The sequence below is a fragment of the Paramormyrops kingsleyae genome, chromosome 18 (genome assembly GCF_048594095.1).
Source record: "Paramormyrops kingsleyae isolate MSU_618 chromosome 18, PKINGS_0.4, whole genome shotgun sequence".
Taxonomy (NCBI): Eukaryota; Metazoa; Chordata; class Actinopteri; order Osteoglossiformes; family Mormyridae; genus Paramormyrops; species Paramormyrops kingsleyae.
The window spans coordinates 18,138,721-18,164,036 of NC_132814.1; the positions used below are offsets into that span (position 1 = coordinate 18,138,721).

The 25,316-nt window shown below is 44.3% G+C and overlaps 1 protein-coding gene across 6 annotated transcripts in view; it reads right to left on the reverse strand.

Moving 5' to 3' along the window:
- The window catches only part of igsf9bb (immunoglobulin superfamily, member 9Bb), a 110,018-nt gene that overhangs the window by 61,024 nt on the left and 23,678 nt on the right, over positions 1–25,316 (reverse strand). For all 6 annotated transcript variants that reach the window (XM_023813567.2, XM_023813566.2, XM_023813568.2 and 3 more), the window contains exons 2-3: positions 16,655–16,846; positions 13,152–13,298 (exon numbers count right to left, since the gene is read on the reverse strand). In XM_023813567.2, the coding sequence (XP_023669335.1) occupies positions 13,152–13,298; positions 16,655–16,846 (339 nt within the window). The remainder of the gene's footprint in view (positions 1–13,151; positions 13,299–16,654; positions 16,847–25,316) is intronic.

Consider the following 25,316-nt stretch of genomic DNA (forward strand, 5'->3'; position numbering starts at 1 on the left):
CAACCAAGACCTTTCTAAGGACCCAGGCAACTTGTCGGATCTTTCAGGGGCAGCACATATGCAGGAAGCCATTGCGCTGCATTTTGAGAATACAATTAAATTCAGCTTACTATTTCTACAGCCCAAGAAAATGTTAATCAGTACCCTGGCAGTCCGTGCCACTTTGCATAAAAAACACACCTTTCAAACCTAATTCTCGCTATGGGAAATACAGAGAGCAGGAAACATGGGCTGTAAAGATCCTTTACAGGATTTCTTCTAACATCCTACTAACAGCATCCTACTAACAGCATCCTACTAACAGCATCCTACTAACAGCACGGTTAGCATTCTTCAGAAAGCCAGGATGTTTTCACAGTGGGTTAAATGGAATTAACTGCTCAGGTAGGTGGACTAATGGGGGGGTGGGGGTGGCATTTCTCTGTACCCAGAACCAGACATCGATTGGTGCTGGGCAGAGCCGTCGCCACCAAGTCCGATGGCGGGATTCTATGCGTTAATTCCCCCTTTCACATGATACACATATATAATCACCTTAAAAGATGATCTGCTTACACAAGTAATCCTTAAGCTTTGTCCCCTTTTCACGTTACTCCGAACCAGCTACCGGTGTTCGTTAATTCATCCCGCATCAAGCCCGTCGTCATGTGTTGATCTCTCTCTCCGCGGCCTCTATACCAGCCCCCAAAACCCCCCTCTTTGCTTGAAAAGCATTTTTAAGTTCCGAGGCCGAACCTGCATTTCCGATTCGAGTGGCCCGTCAATGTGATTTGAGCTTCAATGCACCAGCCGACAGACAGACGGGGCATCGTTGCCACATTCTGAATCAAATCGAGATTATAAAAAGCGTACCTCCCATCGGGCTTTATGGACGTACACGCATAGACTCACCAAGACCCCAATACCTCAAGTTTTGGCTATTTTCTGTTGCTATGCACGGTTTTTTGCTAAACAGAGGATCGTCACAGGATAGGTCTTAAAATCCATATTCAAAGGAACCATTAAAAAAACCATAAATAACAGACAGCATTGCTCTCCTCACACTGGGCTCTCATTCACCTCAGCGCCTGCCTGACAACGTCAACACCGAGAGGAAACTGAGCAGCCTCTCAAGCCATTCCCTCCAAGGCTATGAAAAAAGAGGGCATACACTCGTCTATGGCCTTGAAATAAAGGCACTCTGTGCGAATCAAAGGTGGCACTATCGCTCTATGTGTGCTCTTTGGTTCCGCATAGAGGAAGAGAAGACGGCCCGGGGAGATTCGCCAAGAGTCCGGCTTTCTGAACTGCCAAAACCGGCACCGCAGCCCCGTCGCTAGCCTGCTCCGCTCAGTGGGACAGTTCCACCGTATCCATTGAACCAAGAGGAGGTCGACAGAGTCTTTCCTTCTACTTAGACGCTAAGGTCTGGAGCAACGCCATCTTGGACACCAGTAGAAATCATGATGAGAAACGCTAACAAGCCTAAAAGGAAAATCCTGCTAAATTAGCATTCTAAACTAGCATAGCATTTTACTATTTCCTCTCGTCTCCTGTACTGACTCCCTAACTGTACTGCCTTCAATCCAGGGTATGTCTCTGTCCAGTGGACCCTGTGTAGGAGATCTGATTCCAGCTTCATGGACCTATAGGTTAGGGATTCCCAATCTTTTGTTGACCACGGACTGGAATATGTTGTGCAAAAATTGCACGGATAGATGAGGGAGGAGGGTTGGGGTACTGGCTGTGAAACGATCAATAAAAAAGGCATGGCTTGTTTATATATTGTTTATTTTTAGAAATTAACCAAACCCTCCTGCAAACCCCCAGAATTCCACAGATCCATGGAATACTAGCTACAAATCGGCACCGGTGGTTGGGAACCCCTGCTTTAAGTGGCAGACCCAAAGCCTCCTCCTGCAGCATCAAAGTGCTAATCAAGATATACCTCTGTAGACATCCCTGGACAAAGAGCCCAGGTCATACACATTTACAACCATTTAACAGGTCGGCGAAAGTTTAGTTTATTTGTCATGCAAATTTTCTCAGTAACTCAGTAACGCTGGGGGTTTGACCATAGACATTTCCAAGTAAGCCAACTGTGTCTGTAGGGACAGCAGCAGCGGAAATCCGATTTAAAGACTGACCAGTCACGCCTGACACATGAGTCATGCCCCGGATTGGCCTGAGAGTGCTTTCGCACATTAGGGCTTCCGACCATGAACTCCCTCAAGCGACACGGATCATTGCCAGTGCTTGAGCAAATTACCTACAATATCCACCGCTTCCTGTCTACCTAACCCACTTCCTGCAAACACCCAGACAATAGTGGTCAGGGAGGGATCCAGATGGTTTTGATGGCAGTCGAGAGTCATTTCCAGTTCATCGTTTGGAACAGATAAAAGGTATCTTTATTGTGATTAAATTCTTTGGCTCTGCTTTGTGAGGGGGTGCTATATTAAAATTACTAAATTACCATTGGCTTAAAAGAGATCTAATGTGTTGATCTCCCATTGGATCATTATAAACGGAGACAGGTTGGAGGCGGAGTGGTACGAACAGCTGACAAAGCAAAACACAAAGGCTACTGGCTATTTGGGTTTGGCTGGAACAAATAATTACTTGGGACCACCTATCATGACTGTGACTGTAACTCAGACAAAGGTTTTAAAACGTAGGTCCTCAAATGAAAGGAAGTCACCCCCTTAAATGATCGGTTTAACCTACTTGCATATACTCTGCCTATCTAACTGAAAAGATCACACACAAATCCAAAGAGTCACGCTGACTGCTCTCGTAGCAAGCAGTGTGTACCTGTAAGCTTGTAAAAAAATCACTGGTAGAGAAGCTTTCAGTAGTTAAAGACGCTTCTCAGTGTGATACAGTAAACCTTTTATAAACATCCACACCGATACTGATGTCTCTGAGGTACCCATGCTGAATGACGCAGGCCACAATACCGTATGACAACATCACATTCGTCTAACGTTAACTTACAATTAAGGATCGGACTAGAACAGAAAACGATGTAATCATGCAGAGAGAGGAATACACATTATCCCACAGTGATTCGTAGACTGGAACATTTCTTCGGAAAAAAAAAAAATGTAATTGTCATCATTATCGTCCCCGTGAAAGGAACCAACGCACCTTGTCACGGGCCTCTATTCTGCAGCGCTGTTCCTTAATTAAACTCGAGCGGGCTGCTATCTAATTAGCACCCAGCTGACCTGACGATGACGCCGTTCATCACGCGGGAGACCAGGAGAGCATACGTGGGACATTCTTGGATTTTTTTAAGATGGGGGGCATAAGAGGGGCCATAATTCATACAGAGTGGCTAACCTTATCATTAGCCAATGATACGTTTTGAATCACTGAATGACAGAGTAGGGGTCACTCGGGGGACCAGTCAGCTTTCAACCAAGGGCAGAGCTCCTCTGAGCCTCTTATATGCCCTTGGCAACAAAGCCACCCTATCTGATTTGCTTCACTTGGTCCCGGTTCCAGAGGATGCTTCCGGAGGCGCCCGCGAAGGTGCCTCGCCCAGGTCTCTTAACGTTTATTGCCCCAGCGGTACTCTCGCCTCCAGAAGTGGGTCGCGGATTCCGAAAGGCTGACTCACTCATTGGGTAATCTCAAAAATGTAACTCGGGCTTCTTACGTAATGCTATTAAAAAAAAGCACAGCCCTCCGCGATCTTTTAAAAGCTTCATGTTTGGAAAATTATATCGATTAATTCCCGTTGTTTAGTTTCTGTCCTTACCGGTTTGTGTAGCTATTATGGGTCCTACACAAATATCCATTTCTGAACCACCTACAACAAAACTGTATATGCCTTATTCATACAACACTAAAATGACAATAGGTGATTCTATTTAAAATCTCCCCTACGGAAAGTGAAATCCGTCATATACATTTCATTTATATGGTAGATGCTTTTAGTCAAACTGACGTTCATTTCTCGAGAAAGCGAGTGAACAGAGGTTATAGGCCTTGTTCAAGCGCCCAACGGTGACATCACTCTGCCAATTCTGGAAGTCAGACTCGCAACACGGCAATCACGGGCACGGCGTCCTAACACACTGAGCCACACACCTGTTCAAAACTGCTGGCAGCCATGGGATTTGGACCCAGGTCCCCAAAGAGACTGAAGCCTTAACCCAGCACCTTACACCACTCGGCCTTGATGGGAGAAGAAAACCCATGTAACCTGGGATGAATAGGAGTGGCCCTTTGGGACTTAATTCAAACAGGAAATCCTGGGAATCGCTATATACCAGGGGTGGGCAATCTTACCTGCAAAGGGCCGGTGTGTATGCAGGTTTTGGGGATAACCTTTAGGTCGGCTGTTCAAACACAGGTGCAGGGATTCTTCAGCCAATCAGTCCTCGAATTAGTAACCTAATTAGGGAGGTGTAGTGAAAACCTACATACACAATGGCTTTTTCTGGATAAGATTGCCCACCCCTACTATATACTGAACAGCAAGCTTTACATGGCACTCGCAATTTTCGTTTTATTTATTCCCATATTTTTCGGCACTGTTCCCGGTTTTGCTTCCCCCACCTCGTTGAACCACAAGTCCTTCTCCTGTAGCACGTGATTTTTTAAATATAACCAACCTTATTAGGCAGCCAATGATATGTTTTGAATGCTGAGTGACAGGGGAGGGGGCACTCCGAGGGCCAATAAGCTTTTAGCTGGGGCCAGTGCCCCTCTAGCCCCACCCATCCTGTATACCTCAACCTCCCATCCTGATTGATACCTGTTTGCTGTCCAGTGGACTCATGAGAACCTGGCAGAATGGTTACAGGACAGTCCAGGTTTGGGATGCTCTGCATCAGTGTTCTATCTGATCTTATAACAATAAAACCAAGTGAAACGTGAGTCTGCTTTGTGACAGGATGCAATGAGAGACACTATTCAATCACTCGTGCAAATATTTACTCAAGTAATCCGCATACAATTTAGTGCAGTTTGAATGGATCTACAGTATCCAAAGCTGCATATCTCTTAAACCTGTTCAGAAACAACCAGAAACATCCAAGATGTCCGTGCCCTCTTTTCTGCCAATATCATGCTAAACCCCAAGGGACACTGAAATCGTTTTACAAGGATTCGTTTTTGTTTTCACACTCCAAGAAAGACAGCATGTAAGGCACGTAAGAAATGTTCTCGACAATATAATGTGTCACCTCGTCAGGACAGGTGACATTTACAACTATTAGAAAAAATAACTGCGGAACAAGAAACAGCTTTGTTGTATTATTATGTACAAACTGTATTTTTTGCATTGTCTTCATTGTCCTTGGTTGTTATGCCCGACACCCAAAGTAAATAACTTGTATGTAAAAGTACTTGCCGATAAATAAACGATGATTCTGACGTTTGCAGCTTACAGGAAGTGCGAGGCGTTAGAGTCCAGAGTCACACAGGTGAAGCTGAATAGGTGAAATCGGATTTGGGATTTTTTTTGGCACAGCGAGTCTCCTTGGAGCTCTGATCATTACGTCATTCCCAATTTTGCTCTGACACCTAGAAGAACGTGTCTACTTGCAAATGAGCCGTTTACGGCTGCGTCAAACTGTGAAAGCACATCCAAAAATATCAGCGGTGTCAAATTAGCGCGAGTAGTAGTACGCTATGCTAGCGCCGCGTGAGAGAGCTGAAGGCCGCCTCCCCCTCTCTGCACGCTGCGTCGCTTCTGCGGGAATCTGCCTGCATTCCTGTCCTTGATATGCTGTGGATCCATGTCACTCTGCCTTTCCTCCATCTCTCCAGATGGCGTTTTAATCCTAATGGGATCTGCAGATTGCTCTGGATCACTGATCCGTTTAACAAAAAATAAAAGAAAAATCAATCAAGATTTTTCCTCCCTTTTCTGCTTTTTAAGGAAACATCGTTAACATTAAACCCAAGGCCCACTCTAGATGGAAGCAGATCCACGCGATACCAGTGAGGACTACAGACCAGGGGGAAGAAGCCTTCAGAATTCCGGAAGAGTGACGGATGCCTGTGCATTGAGCAAGTCCTGCACTGGACCTCTAATGGTCCAGCTAAATCACACACGTCTCTGCAAACGTTCTTGATAATCGCTCATCTGCATGAGGCCGTGATGATCCAGAGCGGGTCTCCAAAGTGAAAGAGCGACCAAATTATTTATAATATGACACTTTATTTGTCATTTGCACAGCTTAATGGCATAGCTATCAATAGCATAATCATCCCTACTAATAATCTTGAGGCAGCATGTAAAAAATAAACACCTAGCCATAGGATCTTAGGCTTCAGGGGTGAATACAGGGGCACTGGCCCCAGCTGAAAGCTGACTGGCCACTGCAGTGCCCCCTCCCCTGTCACTCACCGATTTAAAACACATCATTGGCCAGTGATAAGAAATGAAATGAAATTATGCTTTATCTGCCATTTCAGTTCAGTTCAGAATGAAAGTAGGAGTCCAAGCACAAAGCAGGGCCATTTATCCAGTACCCCTGGAGCATTTTGGGGGGGTAAAGAACTTTGCCCAGGAGTCCTTCAGACATGCGACTATTCTGCTGAGGATGGGATTTTAACTGGTGACCATCTGATCAAAGGCACAGAGCTTTGAGCCACATACTGCCCATGTATTATATATATATATATGAAGTTAATGTCATTGTCTCATACTTAATCGTTGAAATGTTCACATTTTCGGTTTCCTCAAATTCCTCAACTTACTTTTGGCGTTGGAAAAAAAACCCCACAAAGTGTGTTTCTGTAGGAAATACATGCAGGCGGGACTCCATTAAAGTCATTCTGGAAGGTTCTTTGCAGGGACCGCCGGAGCACAGACAGGTGCGCTGCCTATACCATCACCATTGCATGACGTACTTACTGCGCGGCGAAGAGCTCACGTCTCCCGGGAGGATTATTGGTGTGCGAGGGTGAGGAATATCACAGGAACGCTGCACTAGTGAGCGTGATGGAGAGAGACATGGACAGCTAGTGTGGCGGGGGGGGTGAGGCATTACATCAACCTGCTGACGGCACCAGCGCTGTGCTGCTCGGTGATCGTCACACCGGCCGATCGCAAATGGCCTGCAAATCGCCCCCCGACGACGGGCCGCAGCACGTACTGCATCCGGCAACATTATCCATCATGATTACCAGAAGAAGCTTCATTGAGCGGCGATGTGGACACGTTCGTGCGCATAAGGCGCTGACTCCGAGAGTCCTGGCCGTGTCCTGTTCTGGCACCTTGTGTAACCAACTAATCAGTGTGTCTCATTTCCAGATAACCTTCACACAATGAGGCTGGCAGAAATGACGCATTTAAACAGTGGCTACAGGAAATGTGACGCTTCAGTATCATTCTGCACATAAAAAAACCTAAAAGGCTCTCATTTAGTTTCTATAGCCAAATTACTGACTGAAGTGTACTTTTACAAAATAAACCCAATCGGATGTAATTTATCAAAGCGAAACTATGAGGACGTAACCTCAGACTAGTCATCAATGTGAATGAGCCAGCCATTATGAGATTCTATAAATTGTGCTCGCTTGACGTCTGTGATCAAAGCATCACTTCAGCACTTCATCTAGACTGCGTCAGAAAGCCTCCCGCTATGGAGACCCAAAAATTTGTGCATCCGTCACCCGAGACTTGTCAGAGAAGCACCCCAATTTTCCTGCTGCTACATATAGTGATGCAGCCATAAGAGATTCACAGGTCATGTTTTACATGTGATCAATATGTAGGCGGTACATTATGACTTCTGCGTCCCATGGTGAGGTCTCTCTAGGTCTATCTAACCTCAGACTCAAACCCCCCTACATAGGGTGACCAGTTTGAGCTACTTCAGGTTTACAAATTACTTTAAAACAAAAAAGCTCTCATACTTGGCTGAACAGTTCTGTTTGCTTTGACTGGTTTGTTTCCTTGATTGCAAGACTCATCCAGCTGCTTCATATTAGCATTAGTGACACGTGCATGATTATAGGAGACTGACCAATCAGCACACAGGAAGACCTTGGTGCTTAAGTGAATTACCTGGCCACCAAACCCTGACAGCATTGATGGAAACCTATCTATGAGGTCAAGGACATGGCGCAGTGTGTAACACAGTCACCTCGGGTGGGGGGGGAGGGGGGTTCTCTCCACCTTGCATGGATTCCCATGCTCCAGTTTCCTCCTATAGTCCAAACTGGCATCTCAAACCTGCCCATGTTTGTGTGAATGAGTGTCCCCAGCGATGACCTGGTTTCCCATCCCATATCCTGCTCCGGCCCACCATGACCTCACACGGCAGAAACAATTGAAAGGTGGTTGTATGGATGTTTACAGCATCGACTAACCAAGTATCATGCATTAAGCAACAGTACAACCTTCTACTGTTACTGCTAGCTGTCTAAAGATGGACAGAAGGTATCTATAGGTTTATCACTCACCGTACCTATCAATACCCAACCTCAAAAATCCTGACAAAGAACTTTGTAGAGCAAAGAATTATGGATCTTCCTTAAGTTTCATGGGTGTCATCTCCATATAGCCCCCTTCCCATAACTAACCAACTAACTAAGAAACCAGACTGTCAGACAGGGGCGTGGCCACAGAGGCACTGGCTGAAAGCTGATTGGCTCCCAGAGTGCCTTCTCCTCTGTCAGTCACTGGTTTAAATCATATCATTGGGTGGCCCCTCTATATTAATTACTCCCCCCATGTAAAATCTTCCCTGCTCTCAGGGTTCCCAAATCTTTGCCTCATTCCACTATTAAATGGACAGGAAAACAATTATCAGGTACAGTGTTTCAAACGGCGCCTCGCCTGTGGCAGATATAAATCTCGCATTGTTTACCAGGGAAAGGCAACAGCCCTCATACTGAATGCGTGGCTTCTTTCCAAGATGAGACACTGCAGTTGATCGGGGGTTAATGTACTGCAACCTGCAAAGAGGGGGAGGCAGGGTGCACCGGTGGGGGGGGGGGGACAAGCTTACCTTTCAGAACTAGGTCTGGCAACTGCAGGACTGCAACCTCTTGCTGAAGCTTAGATTTTTATCACTTGTGCCTTTATATTTTTGTCTCTCCGCTTGTTTGCAGATCTGTTTTTAGCCTCACATGTTCTATTCCGGCTATTTATAATGCAGAACTGCATGTCTTTCAATGCACACTCAGGTGTGGGGGACTCCTCTGATAAGACAGCTTTTGGCTTTGATCTGAATGCAGCATGTTTTGATCTGATGTTTTGATCTGAATGTGGCATGTATCATATTGGGTCTAGAAATTCATGCGTCATCTCTGTGAATTATGTGACAGACCTGCTATAAATTTTCAGCCACGATGTGACTCTGTGTAGGTAGGTACTGTTAGTCTTCCTGCTTTGCAGTAGGAATGCCTACTGCGAGACAATTGGGCGTTTGAAAGCATCTAACAGTAACTATAACCATAAAATGACCTTCAACATCAATGTAATGACAACTCGTGGGAGTTTTACTTATGCAAAAATATTCTGAGGGCAGAACAAAAAAATGTTTGGTTCAGAGAGATAACCAATGAGATTGTAGAGGAGGTGGGTCCAAGCAACCAGAGGAGGAGGGACTGAAACATCTGACTGGTTGGCCCCACCTCCTCTAGTTGCTTGGACCCATCTCCTCTACATTCTGGTTGGTTATCTCTCCAAACCACTCTTTTTTTTTCTGCCTTCAAAATATTTTTGTGTAAGTAAAACTCCCATGAGTCTAATGACAGATAACAACAGACACACCATCACGAAGATATTTGTCATAGTGCAGCTGTGGAGCAAGAAGGAAATCATACAGACCTGTACTACGAAAGGAATGCTTCTGTTCATCATTCTGCATGGAAATGATTCGCAGAGAAGGCAGTAGAAAATGTCTTGAAATGGACTGATTTTGTACCACAACTTCTGTCCTCTGTCAATGTGAGGTGTAATGATTCTTAAGGGTGAAGGGGAAGCTTGGCCTATGAGATTTGATAGTCTGGCTGTTGGATTCTTTTGTATCAATTACATGCACCTAACCTTGGTGTGTACATTGATTTATTGGGTTGTAGGTTCCACTGCCAAAAGCCACAAACCTCATGATGACACCAGTACCAATCAACACAAAGTCTGGGCTAGGTGCTCTTTGATGCTCAGACAGATTATGACATCCATGGGAAAGCGGTACTAGAAAGGATGGGTATGTTGGAGAAGGGATACTCGAGGAGTCTGTAGGAACTCTCTTCACAGATACTAAGCCTCCCTTTCCCTTTCCTCAGCATTTTCCAAAAGCTTGCAGGCGACGGTTGCAGGTACAAAGGTACCTCAGAGGACAAAGTGGAGCAGGTAGCACTAAAGCAGTTCATCTTGAGTCTACTTAAGGCAACCATGAATTCATTTTGAATCAGGCAGTCCCCAGGTTAAGAACGTCCAATTTACGGACAACAGATACTTACGAATAGACTGCCATAAAGCCTATTATATAAAAATTCCAGGTTAAATACAATGGTACATAATAATGAATGTACGCACTGCTTTGTGATACTTGTGAAAACCTTGCACAGATTCAGTAGCTCTTCAGCTCGAGGTACAGTATAGTACTGTATGTAGTTACTTTTATTTTGACTGTACTATCATTATTATGTACTGTATTATTATTTTTCCGACTTACCTACAAATTCAACTTAAAGACTTAGGGATCAGATCTTGTTCGTAACCTGGGAACTGCCTGTACTAGATACCCTTGAAATAGCTGGGGGGCTTCTATATAACCATGGGTTCAATGTTCATTTACATGAGGCACTGGCCTGGTGGGTCAGGTCAGCCGGCACTTTACATTCCCTATCATCAGGGCTGGTGCCAGAACTTTGGGAAGAATGTATCTGCTTTGTCGTTAGGGGCAGATTAATGCCGGTTTGTTCTGATGCAATTGCTCTCGTTTGATAAAGTGTCACATTCTCTTTCACTTCATAGAAATAATTTTATAGTTACTAATATTTAATAGTTTTACAGTTAATAGTTGTGTTGTTTCGGGGCAGAAGAGGGTTCTACGGTTCTAAGGGCCCCTGAACTCGTTAATCTGTCACTCTTTGTTGTAAGCACTGAACAAAGAAAGGAGTCATCATTCTTGAGAGGACCCTCGGATTCTGACCCTGGGGCCTTTCGTTAGCTCTTGAGAAGGGAAGATTCGAGAACAATGATCAGGATACGTCATCGCGCTTCTATTGGAGATATTGCCTTTGGGCAGTCACGGGACAGTACCCTTCAATTCATGACTCATCAAGTTATTAAAATTGTGCTAATTAGGTACAGGTCATATGGGACACAGGCATAAAAACCGTGCAATTGCCGGTACCACAAAGCCATTAGGAAACGTTGTTTCAGATGCCTCATCATAACCCGGCAGCTAGGCAACTGGCGGAGGTGACAACACTTTAAAGGTTAATAGCCCGATTCAATTAGCATTTGCACAGTGATATATAGGCAGTGTATGCGATGCAGGGATACCTGAAAGCAGGGCCTCTACGCAATATTTATAACTATAGGCACTGTTACACTTTTTATACCATGTAAAAGTTCTGATAGATCAAGGCACATCTTTTATTTTTCATCACATATTGAACTTGATATTGCCTGATATTAAAAATCAGGAAAGATTAATCAGCCCTTTATTGTTCCCAATTCAAAAGGTTCCCTAGCCTTCCAACAGCGTATTGCTGAATTATTATGGAGCCAGAATTTGCACCTTATTAAACAACCCAGAGATAAGAGTGCAAGGCAGTCTAAGGATGAGGTACATGGAGAACAGAAGACCTTTCACAAAGGTTGGTTCTGTGAGTACATTTGTACTAAGTTGGACAACAAAAATCTTTCAATGACAGCGGTGAAAAAAGTGAGTTGACACTGGAAAGTAATCTGCATGTGTTACCTCCACCTTTCGAAATCATCTGCCAAGTGGCAACAGCTCCTTAGGTCACTGAAGATGCCCGACAAAATGAGTAAGAAAAGGTTCAGGTATGATGTCAACATCCTGACAGCATGGAAGGGAATTGCACCTGTGCACTTGGCTGCACCATAAACCAAAAGTATGGCTCAAGGGCTGCAACCTCCGAAATCAGCTAATCCCGATTTAGTCCCATGTGGTGTCCGGCTTATTCCAGTGCAGATAGCACAAATAAATCCAATCAGCCCCCTCTGTCCTGGGCTCTTACCCATCCTATTTGCCTGTGCCCATGAAAAGGTAGTTTGGGTAGCATTGATTAAAAAGTTAAACAATCAAGAAATCTTATAATAACTCCATACTGACTTAAAATTATTAGGGTTCCAAAATGCAATATATATCCCATGTGCTAAATGAATGTGTTGCTGGGTATGTAAGTCATAGTTCGACTTTATTCAACTCAAAATGTGAACCAGTGCTGCTTATAGAGTCCCTCAACAGTAGTCTAAGAAACAAATGAGCCTTCTCTACCCCATTTGGATTCTACCAGTTTTGCAATATTCCATTTGGGTTGCATGGGGCGCCAGCCATTTTACGACATCCAATGGACTGCACTTTTTGTACTCATATTACCCATGTGGTAACTTACTGCAATGCCATAATTGTGTAGAATAATGGTCGACCCTCAGTATTTGCAGCATTTGTAGGACAAACCTCACAGCCGACCCCCGCAAAATTGGCAATTAGACAAAGGAAAGTATGCTATCTGGGGTTAGGGTGGCAGATTCAAATCGAACATCATAAAATAGTGATGATGGCTGCCTGCTGGCACCCAAAAAAGCAGGGATAGTAAGTATGTGGGTGTTATCCAGTTATGAGTGAGTTCTTTAAATTTTTTTGACAGGAGAACCCCTTATTACCTTGCCTATACGGAATTCCCAGCTCCGGCTCAGTGGGCAGCACCAGGCCAGACAGAGTGTCCTGCCCATTAAGGTAGAACTCTTTGGGGGCCCATTCTTAATGGGTTTCCCATTCCTTTAACAGGCTGACAGAAACCCTCAATGATCCATTTTGCAACTGCACATATATAACGGAGTGCATGTGGTTCAAATCATCAATTGCACAAGCCAAAAGACTCTCCAGGTGTTAGACACCTCTGGGGTTTTTGTGTACCGTTTTCTAATAGGTTTTGGTAGCGTTTCTGTACTTTACTCACTCAATTCCCAGAAAGCGTCTGGGACTCTGACCTACCGTTCACTGTGAGGTGCACCCAGCTGCCGTTGTGGAAGGTGTCGTACTGCTGCTCCAGCATCAGGACCTTGCACTCGTACCAGCCCTGGTCATCCGAGCGCACCTGCTCAATCCGCAACGAGGACTTGCCATGCAGGCTGGCCCGACCTGCAGAATGCGAGACACATTTCCATCTTTTAGTGGTGAAGCCAATAACTACTTGCAGAACAGCAACCAAAATTCACAGAACTGACATGATGTCCATTTCCACAAAATTGTCAAATGTTTGCCACTCCCGTATATCAGCAGAAGACGTTTGTATTAGCAAGCTGGCAGAAAGAAGGAAAGGTAAAACTGTGTTTTTATGATTACCGCTGCAGATAGGAGGCTGCTGTCACATCTTTCTGATACAATCAAACTTAAGAAAGGGACTAATGATGAAATTTACAGATATGCCCTTTAAATCCACAGCTGCATTTGTGAGCCATTCCAGACAGAAAAAGCATATAGATAAAACTTCTGCCTCACGTTTGATTTTCAAGGGTCAAGATATGTATAGTCAAGAAAAATGACTTTCCTCCAATTGCCTGGAAATGCATAACACAAGAAAGGCAGTTATAGCTGATAAATAGTATGGCCTTCAGTACAGACACAAGAGACAAAAGTTCCATCCTAGAGAATATTTTCTGATCCTTTCTGTTTTTAAAGCTTGCAGAGTTGCTTAAAGATATATTTTCCCCTATGATTCTTTGAAGAGAACGCTTAGAGTGCGGGATATTCAATGAGAGAAATGTGACCATGTCTGTATTGAATTCACCCATGTTTACAAAGGCATCACTGGTAACTAACAGGCAAACCAGATTTTTAAATGTCCCCAGCTGGGACCCCAGACTTCATCCCATACTTTACTGCTTTTCAGATGACTCAACCTGATATTGTACCAGAGCCCTCCATACAGTGTGTTCTTCCTATCAGAACACGAAAAGGGGAGAAGCAGATTTCAAGGAAAGTCTGCCACTTTATATTGGCAAAAGAGAGCTTGCCAACAGTCTGGTTTATTTTTACACCCATGACAAACCGATGATGGGAATGAGGTGGGTGGTGGTTTGGGGGGGGGGGGGCACTCACATGAGGTTGAGGGATACCGTAGTATACAGCCTGAGTCCTGTGGAAGATGTCAGTACAGCTGCATGGTACCCTGAATCCCTCTATTTAGTTTTTGATGGTTCACCTTTTCTTAGATATCAGCTCATTCTCATCCTTACAGGGTTAGCGTTTGGGTTAAGATTAAGATTTGGTCCCCAACCCTCAGATAGAAGACATTGATGATGCTGCCTGAACATGTCCCACAGTAGCAGATGACATCACCATGTGCTGGGGAGGTCCAGGTAGAGGGATGGGGGCGTTGGATTGGTGGTATATGTCTGTACGATACTGATACCTGCTGCAGGAGCAGGACATGGTTTAGAATCTTAGCGGTAAATGGAATCTTTGGCGCTCGGCGACAACGATATAATAATGACACTGACGATAAGAGATACCCAGCTCAGCACCTCGATCCCTCCCAGGCCAGACGGAGTTCCCGTGAGACACAAGACCCATACTGTCAACGCTGTCAGGCCGCCTGCATTGACACATTCGGTCTCTCGCACTAGATATCTGAGAGTGTGGCCCAACAAGCGACGCTTTGTGGCGAATGTGCAGGCAGGTGGGCGGCCGGGCTGGCTCAGTCCCAGGACCGGCTGGGAGATTAAGACCCCGGCGTGGCCAGATGAACTCCACCGGATGAGCTGACAAAGAGCCCTTGTGGCCCGACACAGGGCGCCCTTTTTGTAGGGAGGATGTGGCATCCACGATAGCCATCTTCACAAGTCCACGACTGTGCAGAGTCTGTGAGACGGGGTGTGAATGCCATGGAGGGGCGCCAGGAAATCCTCTGTGAGCAAGACACATCTCTCAGACTCACTTGTTAGTGCGTTAATACCAGTTCTTCTACACTTTTCTTTTAAAGCTTGCAAACAACATACGATCGATAAAAACTGTAATGAAACTGCAACAAAGTAGAACACAAGGACACTTACAGGTCCTGTAAGAGTTGCGCTAACACAGGGGCTATGATGGTGGGCAGGAGGGTGAATCAGTCCTATTGCCGAGAGAGAGACCAAAGGCAGCTCCCAGCATATAAAATTCTCATTTAATGGAAGATGGTTTGCCGAGGGATTATACTGTTTTTCTCAATATGACAACCGCACACCCTCCTCAAGTCACTTCATAAGGGGTCCAAAATGAAGTTCATAAATCTGAGGCTGGCAAATCCTCATTTGCATGCATTTGAGCGGATCGGCGGTCAAAAATGTAAAGCCTGCCTTGCTTTTAGAAAGCTGACATGGTTTTAAATCGTGCCCTTTATGTGTCTGGCACTTTTCAAGTGCATCTGTCTTCAAAAAAATATAATAATAAAATAGGACAAAAAAAATATCGTCCTGTGAGTTCTTCACCTGCAGACCTGATATCATTAGCCTGCGATTCTCAAAGCAGAATGATGTCATCACCGACCGTCTCATCTGGGCCATCCCCTGTTCCTTTGTCACTGAGAAACAACCTTCGATCTGTAAATTCCATAAGTACCTCTGAATTACTCAATGGCTATTAATCACACAGAGAGCGAGCACTAAAGCTGTGCGTAACACTTGTAGAGCCCCATGCTACAAAATGATTTAACGGAACCAATCCATTCACAGACAAAATATTGTTCCATTTGTGTGAAGTAGCCACAGTCAAACAGGAATTATCCTCATCTCAGCATGTTGAAAGCCTAAGGCTGGCACTGCAATAAACACGTCTACAAATCCAACAAATTCTGTGATATATCTGATTACTAAAAATGAAATTAAAGGTTCTTACTTGGCACTTAGAATCACATTACATTAAGTCAGTGCTAGAAACCTGCAACCTGATTTACATTATTTATCCAACACTACATAATGCAAATATACTTCCATCTGAAGGTCTTTAAACTATTATTTTACAGACCATTGGAGAAGAAAAGAACTCCCATGTTCCAAAGGCAAGACCGGAAGGTCTGTGATTCAATTTTGTAACTAGGTGTGAGAGATGGAAGGGTTACCGTTTCATAATACTTTTTTGCAAGATGTTTAATACCCTAAGAGTTCCAGAGAATCTGTAGAATAGGCTCCCACAGAAATGAATTGCAAAAACCAGTCTTTCACTAACTTATCTGCACTGACGGATTTATGTTTAACTCCCGTGTGTCTTAATCTTTACAATCCCAAACAGGAATATCTATCGGTATTTTTTTCATTTTATACTGCAATGCTAATCTGGTTCTCTGGTAAACTAATCCAGTAATAGAGCCTCAAAGGGTCACACTTGGTCAAAAGAGACACCTACAGACTTCGATTCGTATCCAACAGGCTGTTTCTCTAATGGTGCCCCTAGCCATCAGATTAGGGATGTGCGGGGGCCAGAAGGTGGTAAAAAAGGGTGCATGCTATCCCGCTTACCGGCATACTCAGGATCCACATGTGGGGGGTAGAAGCGAAAGTTGATGAAGAATGGGATGGGAACTCCAAACTTGAACCACTCTACCACATAGGGCTGGCCGTTCAGGGGATGGGCCACGTCACAGTTCAGGATGACGCTCTCTCCAGCGCGCGCTGTCACAAACTGGGGCTCCTCTCGCACTCCGTGGGCACCTGTGAGGGTGGGGGGGGGGGGATAACCGATTAGACAATGTGAGCATTCGACATCTGGTATACTAGCATGACACAAAGATACGTGACTTAGATGCTCGCTACGCTAACCGATCTGCAATCCCATACCAATCACGCCAATGTTGCCGTACAAAACTCAGGAGATCCCTACAGCACAAGAGACAATCCTACAGCAAAGGGGTTTCCAAGACAATTTCCTATTAGCCAATCATCAACCAGGGGTACAATAAAACAGATTTACTATCACTATAGTTTTTAGTCCTTGTACACCCACTCCAACCTAACTAACAAAACATACACCACCATTTAGCTGAAAACTGTCAGAGGAAAAAAATGCAGTGAATATAACTGCCACAGACTTGTATACTGCAGATCTGAATAGTCAAGGTTGTCAGGATGAAAAACTCTACTGCTGACTATCGCAGTCAAGGTAAAAATAACAGCTAGCAAGAGGCTGATTGACACATCCTTCCACGCGTTCCTCAGTGACAACATCTGTATGCAGTCGGCTTAGAAAACCAGGATGGGCCAACAGAGCCCCTTTACCCAAGATTAAAAACATGCCACGTTCCACCATGGCTAGAGCAGTGCTCCTTAGTGCATGTAGAAAATAATTGCTTATTTGCACATCCTCCCAGAAGAGGCCTTTATCTTATTTACACACCTTACTGTTCACCATTTATATCAGTAATAATGAAACAATTATTGGTGAAACTGAGTCTTGAGCCATTGAAATTTATAGCCTTATAACCAGCATCCGAAAAGGGACACATATCAAACATCGCCGCTTACTACAAGGTAGCTCTCGGTCAACCTGCCCGGTGTCCACTCGGGCTGCCCAGATTGGATTCAGATCTCGCTTTTTCCTCAATGTGCTTTCATCTCTCTTGCGGCGACATGAACGGCGTCCACCGCAAGCCACGGGAGCTGGAGAGCCGTTACCACTCGCGGAATGAAAGCTACTCAATTGACGGTCTGCGACTGAACACACACATTTGCTTGCATTTGCACAAACCACTGTTTCATTAGCATAACTAATTATCCTACGCTAGTGAGCACAGCGACTTCCTATACGTGGGGAAAACCCTCCACGTCACACCTAATTCGCCTCAGCAGAAGTACTACTCATACCCTAAGGACTTCAGTGACCTTCTCATGTCTAGGTAATTACACCCTGGTACTAAATAAATACATATCTCTTTTAGAACATGACAAGGCCCCTATAGAGTACTGACAGTAATTTTCGGCAATGGGGGGTGGGGGGTGGGGGGTGGCAGTTAATTTGAACTACTGCCCTCTGAGAACTTTTGTGCCAAATTTGCCTCATGTACCTCAACATTCATGCAACCTCGACATTAATCATGTTCTGCTCTATTTCCGCCCCGTTCTATGGACACACCAGGGTTGAAGTCCAGCTCTTGGTGTCCTTAGGAAACTGCGGGGACTTTGAGGTGTTGGAGGGGAAAAAACACAAATGATAGAATCTACCTGTGACCAGATTCTATAAGACATAACTGTTACGCGTGCGGATAAGGCGAGCAGGAAAGCAGGCGAGTTGAGTCGGACAGACAGGTAACCGGGGTTTATTAGGTACGAAAGGGCAGACATCCACAAACTTTACAACAATACAATGACAGATCTGGGGAAAACTGACTCAGACGCGGACGAAATACATAAAACAGGCTGAACGTAACAGGCAACAGGTGATTACAATCAGGAATTAACATGAGGTAACGAGGGGGGCGTGGCACACACGAGGATCGTACGAGCCGGGCATGACAATAACATGCTTTTCTTTTCATTTTCAGAACATTCTGGAAATTTGGTCATATTGCACAGGGTTGCTTACAGTACATCACAATGACCAATCTGTCCAAATTGGTTGGCCAGGTCTGATCAGGTTCTCAAACAATCTTTCAATTCATTTATTAAGCTCATGCATTTATCCAAAGCAATGTACAACTGAAAGCATTTCGAGGTAAAGGGCCTTGCTCAAAGGTCCAACGATGACATCACTCGCCACGGCGATCTTCCGATCACAGGCACGGCATCCTGATCCACTGAGGCACTCACAGCCCCCATTGATAAGAATCTTGATAATGATCTGGATGAAGGATGATGGTTACTAAGGCAACGATAAGTGTTTTTCATCCAGTATCTCAGAGAATTTACCTTCATAATGATTAGCTTATATTTTGGGCAATTTCTATTTACATTATGACTTGGATGGTGTTCACCAATTCCGGTCCTGGAGGGGCAGTTTGCAACACTGTAGATTTCCATGCCATGCAAACACATCTACAAAGCCTTGTAATTAGCTGGTGAGCTGAATAAGGTGTGTTTGAGCCTGGAAATCTGCAAGCCATGTTGCAAACTGGCCCCCCAGGTCCAAAACTGGGGAATCCTTCCTTAAAAATTCAATGTCATTTTTCACCAGTCTCCTGTCAGGCTGTGTGATGTATTTCAAATCACTGATTTTTCCAGTAACAGGCAGAGAAGTAATTGTAACCCTGCTTAATGACTCAGTCCTAAATTACCTGAAATGGGTTTAATTATACTGTATGCAGTGAGCCCAGAACGTCAGCTGTCAATCTGGGGCTTGAGACTGGCGATTAACCTATGTCTTTTTCAGCTTCACTCAAAATATTCCAGCCACATCTATGCGAGTTGTGTAATGTGAATTTTAAAGAGTTACAGCAAAAGGCAAATTTCATATTTGTTATTTTATTAATGCTACAACTGAAAAAAACCACAGTCAGTCACTATATCACTGCTAATTGCAACAATACAGGTTTATTTGTTGCTGTTATTAATGATACTGGTTACTTCTTATAAGCTTCTATTTGACCCTCCCCTTCCCTGCCACCTATTGCAGTATAACGTGTTGATTGGCTGCCGGTGACATCATCAGCTAGCAAAACAAGCGATGGAAGGGATGACTTCATTGTTTATATTGAATGGAGCAACAAGCAGCAACAAGCAGCCTTTTGCCTCCTCCGAGAGATCCGCCAGTTCACGGTGAAAGACTCAAGGGAGAACAGGGGTCACGCCGTTTGAAGTAAAACGATGTGAAAGGAAAATGGGGCGCTTTTTTTCTGCAGGTGTTCCTCAGATGTATCGCCGGTGTCCCATAGAGGGGGCTCAAACATCTTTTTTGTCCCAGCCAGCTTCCACGTTCCTTTCTGTCACAGTGCACAGCAGAGCTCTGAGATTCTGGCCAAAGGACGATTACCCCTGTTAGCGGCCCCACGGTTGCGTAACCCTCTTCGAGTACGTAACTCTGTCCTCTCACATCATCAGTGCGACATACGATCACCGCAGTTTAAAATTGGCGGGTAACGACTGTATTTCGAACTCAGTGCTAATGATGGAGTGCAAATGTGCAGGATTCACTTACATAACAGCATTATTATACTAACAAAGTCTTTTATAATGTTATATCAGTTTTTTTTTCTCTTTATTCACTGAATTTTGAAAAAACAGTGAGATAAAAATAAGTGTAGTCCACTCATGGATGACATTTATTTTTGCATGTAGCCTTTACACTAGTGTTTCCCAACCCAGTCCTCAGGGACCCTCAGACAGCCCATAATTTTACTCCCTCCCAGCTCCCAATGCACCTGTATCAGGTATTCAATGTTTTTGATTGTTTGGTTCAGGTGTGCTGGCAGCCCGGTCAACTGTTTAGATTTGCGAGTGTAAAATTAACCAGGATTCCAAGACTTTGTTTTCTTACAGACTACAAGGGAAACATCTACAGTGTGGATAACAACATCCTCGAGGATGACATACTGTACACCAGGGTTCTTCAACTCTGGACCTCGATTCCAAATCCAGGCCATGTTTTCAGTTCCCCCAGGTAGTTGTTTAATAATTACTGATTCTGATTGGTCAGAGGCTTCACACCTGACTGACAGGTAAAGGAAGGCTGGAAAACCAGCAGTGCTGGGACCTCGAGGAACTTATTGGGTACACCAGTCCAGCTGCTTGAAGCAAATATCTAATCAGCCAATCATATGTCAGCAGCACAGTGTATAAAATCAGGCAGATACATGTCAGGAGCTTTATTTAAGGTTCAAATCATGCATTAGGATGGGGAGCAAGATTGATTTAAGTTACTTTGAACATGGCTTAGTTGTTGGTGCCAGATAGGCTGGTATTTTTATTTCAGGAACTGCTGATCTACTGGGGGTTTTCACACACAACCATCTCTATGATTTAGAGAGAATGGGCTGAAAAAGGAAACGCATCCAGGAAGCGGTGGTGCTCTGGGCGAAAATGCCTTGGTAATGGCGGAGGCCGAAGAAGAATGGCCAGACTGGTTCAAGCTGATACAACAGCAACTCAAATAACCACTCCAAGAAAGGTATGAGGAAGAGCATCTCTGAACCCACAACACGTCGAACCTTAAAGCAGATGGGCTACAGCAGCAGAAGAGCACACCAGGTACCACTCCTGTCAGCCAAGAACAGGAAACTGAGGCTACAATGGGGACGAGCTTATCAAAATTGAACAATGGAAGACTGGAAAAAAACGTTGCCTAGTCAGAAGAGTCTCAATTTCTGCTTCTATATTCAGATGGTAAGGTCAGAAATTGACATAAACAACATGAAAACAGCAAATCTGGCTGGTGGTAGTGGCTTATTGTCATGGGGACATGTTCTTGGCATACTTTGGGCCCCTTAGTACCAACTGAGCATTGTTTAAATGTCACCGAAGTATCGATGCTGTCCATGTCCGTCCCCTTATGACGACAGTGTACCCAGCATCTAATGGCTTCTTCCAGCAGGATAATGCGCCATGTCACAAAGCTCATATAATCTCAGACTGGTTTATTGAACATGACAATGAGTTCACTGCACTCAAATGGCCTCCACAGTCACCAGATCTCAATCCGATAGAGCGCCTATGGGATGTGGGGGAACGGGAGATTCGCATCGTGAAGGTGCAGCCAACAAATTTGCAGCAGCTGTTGACATGATGCTATCAGGTCAACATGGACCAAAGTCTCTGAGGGATGTTTCAAGCACCTTGTTGAATCTATGCCAAAAAGAATTAAGGCAGATCTGAAGGCAAAATGGGGTCCAACTCGGTACTAGGCAGGTACTGCTAATAGAGTGGCGAGTGAATGTGTATCTGCAGTGTTTCTCTAGGTGTACTATAGCCTTTTTAGTCAAGTATAACCAAGTAAATTCAGGGGAAGGTCTGTTTGTGACGAAGGCCTAAGAATGCATCTAATGTGTCTACATTTAAATGAAACACATTGTGCACTCATACCATTCTGGTATTGTACCTTCCTCAGCTGTTCTGCTTCTCAGTCTTCTTAACTTCTGCTACCGTCTCTAGGTCTCAGTTTTCAAGCACATTACATCATAGTTCAAGTACACTCATGTGGGACAAAGTAGAACATCTCTGCTAGGGTTCCGGGCACTGCTGCAAGGGATCAGATAATACAACAATACAGCCAGAGGTTCCGTAAAATGCTATAAACCCTCCCAGTGTCATGTTGGGGATTCCGAATGATTGCGATCAAAAATGAATTTAGTGTCCTCACGAGGGTAGCTATGCCTGTCACTGGGGATTATCCAAGGCCTAAGGCAAACGCCATAGATATTGCTTCGGCATAATAGCACTGCCCCAAAATCCACAGAGAAACCAAACACTACTGCATATATCAGGCCATAAATCAAGTTCTTTAACTGCTACTCTGTAGTGCCACATTGAATTATTACCAGGGTGTGCTTTTTGTTTGGTTATTGGGCTTAAGTGCTCATTGAAATCAAAGGTGACAGACACCTGGACCTGTCACCAGCGTGAACAGTGCGAATTTACATTAATAAAAAAATGGAAACATTGTAAGTCATGAAGTATCATAGTAGCACGTAACAACTGTTACTGTGTATTTTCCGACGCGCGCTCTCTGTCCGCTGGTGGGAGTGTGCTCACCTGTGTGTGTGCGCATGTGTCTGTGTGTGCGCGCATGTGTCTGTGTGTGCGCGCATGTGTCTGTGTGTGCGCATGTGTCTGTGTGCGCGCGCATGTGTCTGTGTGTGCGCATGTGTCTGTGTGCGCGCGCACCGGGGCAGAACTCCGCTATGGTCGATACAGAGAGCAAAGGACAATTATAAACGCACGACCGTTTAGAGACAATAATGACAAGTTATTGTGTATATTATATAAATAACATAAGGCTATTTAGTTTGTTTAATAAAAGGACAATGTATAGACCTGTTCTATAGGAAAGGTAACCTTGGCGCTATATAGAAAATAAAATTAAATAAAATTAACTTGACCTTCAAGGGGGGGCTGGAGGTGCCGTTGTGGGGGGGGGGGGGGGGGGGGGGGGGTAAACACTGCAGCCTTTATCTATCACAAGGATCCATTCAGACATTCCCATCTTCTACCTTAGTCCCCCTTTACAAAAGACTCCTGGCTTCATTGGAAGCTTGAGCTGCTAATTTCCAAACAAAAGTCTAATAAATTAAAAGTCCAAACCAGTCGACTAAAAAACCTACAAGAAATCCCTCCTCCCATTAGCAAACATGGGTCTCTTCAATGGGGAATTGCTGCAATTACTCAAGACCCCAGCCATTCCCAACCTGCTTTCCTCAGGCCAGCAGCCAAGTGGAGTGCACTGTTACTTCTGCATCTTCTTCTGAGGACCAGTTGGAAGCTCTAGATCCCTCCCTAGTTTATTTACAGCAGCAGGACCCAAGGGGCCCAAGGGGCGGATGGTTTGAAAGGAGCATGACTTCAACTTTCCCTGAGCAGTTGACCGGCTCACAGTGCATGGTGTTGCCCCTTGCTCCTCACTACAGACGTCCCGTCCATCACAGCGGAGTACCTCCCAGACCACTGACTTTAGCGGGAAGCCTCAGCCATTCAGGAAAAACAAAGAGTTCCAGGAAGCCGACTGTTCATGTACAGCTTTTGTCTAGTAAGCAATCGCTTTGGCCAGCGAACAACACATTGATGATGATGCTGACAACAGCAGGAATCTTGCCAGTAAGAAAATTCCATAAAAAAAAGTGGGACACACACACCATCATATCAACTATAAACTATTAAAACTTAATGGTACAGCTATCAATAGCATAAACATCCCTATTAATTATCAAGAGGCAGAACGTAAAAAACCTAGCCACAGTATCTTAGGGTTCTGGGCTTTATACAGGGACACCGGCCGCAGCTGAAACATGATTGGCCCCTCTTGTAACCCGTGGCGATTCAAACAAATCATGCACTAATGATAAGAAACAAAATGATGAAAAGATGCTTTATTTCCCATTTGCACTAGTACAAGCAGATTGCAATGCTTCTTTTCACATATTCCATCCTGCCCTCTTTTGATACACAGTTGAGAGTGACGCTTGTGGTTCGTTTGCATGAATTATGGCCCCTTTTGCGACCCCCTACCTTAAAAAAAAAATCCCAGAATCACCCCTGCTAGATTTTAATGACCAATGAAAGGCAAATCTTGTTTTGCATACTCTTACGTTCACCAGAACGTCCTTCCTTCGTCTGTAGGTCTTTGTGATGGGTATTGCTTTTCACAACCAACGTATCACTACAGCACCGTGCAATGTCTTGCCTGCACAGAGTTTCTTCTCCTCCAAGCTACATGGATATATACAGTATGCTGAGTCCTGTGTTTTTTTTTTTGCTGATGCCAGTAGTGTGGCTTATACTATATAATGAATTTATGGGAACAAAGCCACACAGATAATTTAAGACCAGGCTCAACCATTTTCTTAAGGCAAATGTCCAAATGATGAAAAAACGCGAAGTTGTTGACTCCTCTCTTGATTTACACATTTAGACGTTGTTAGCTAAAGACACAGACAGACGTGTATAAGTGAAGGACACCGGAACAGAAATTCAGCAAAAGTATTTAAGTCACACTGCCGATTGTCTTCAACGACGACAGTGAAACTGGGTCGGGATTTGAGCCTCTTATCCCACATGGACCCGGTCCGCTAGGAACGGACTGCAGATGGCTGAAAATGGATCGAGATGCCACCAGTCATCAGAGGATACAAACTGGGCTACTTCCACATAAGTACATAACACTAGCAAATAACGTGGGCATGTGTCAGTTTAAAATACCTGCAGACTCTTTTAGTTAGAAACGCATAGCTTTTGTGAATATCGTATTTATTTTAAAGTCATATTTAAAATGCACTAACACTCAAGTTTTCATTTGATTTATTAATTAGATCCCGTCACGATTCTGCATAGGACAAGCAGGTATGGAAAATGGATAGATGGATGAACGCATGGATTTTAATTGATCTTTCAGCAAATCACACTAGTAACTCTCCTCTTTCAAGAAGACATCTTTTTCAATCGTTTGAACCCTATAATTCCACTACATGAGTATATATATAATTCCTGGTGAAACACCTAGGTTGTTTTTGTAGGTATTTGTTTTGTAGGTATTTGAAGCTGCACC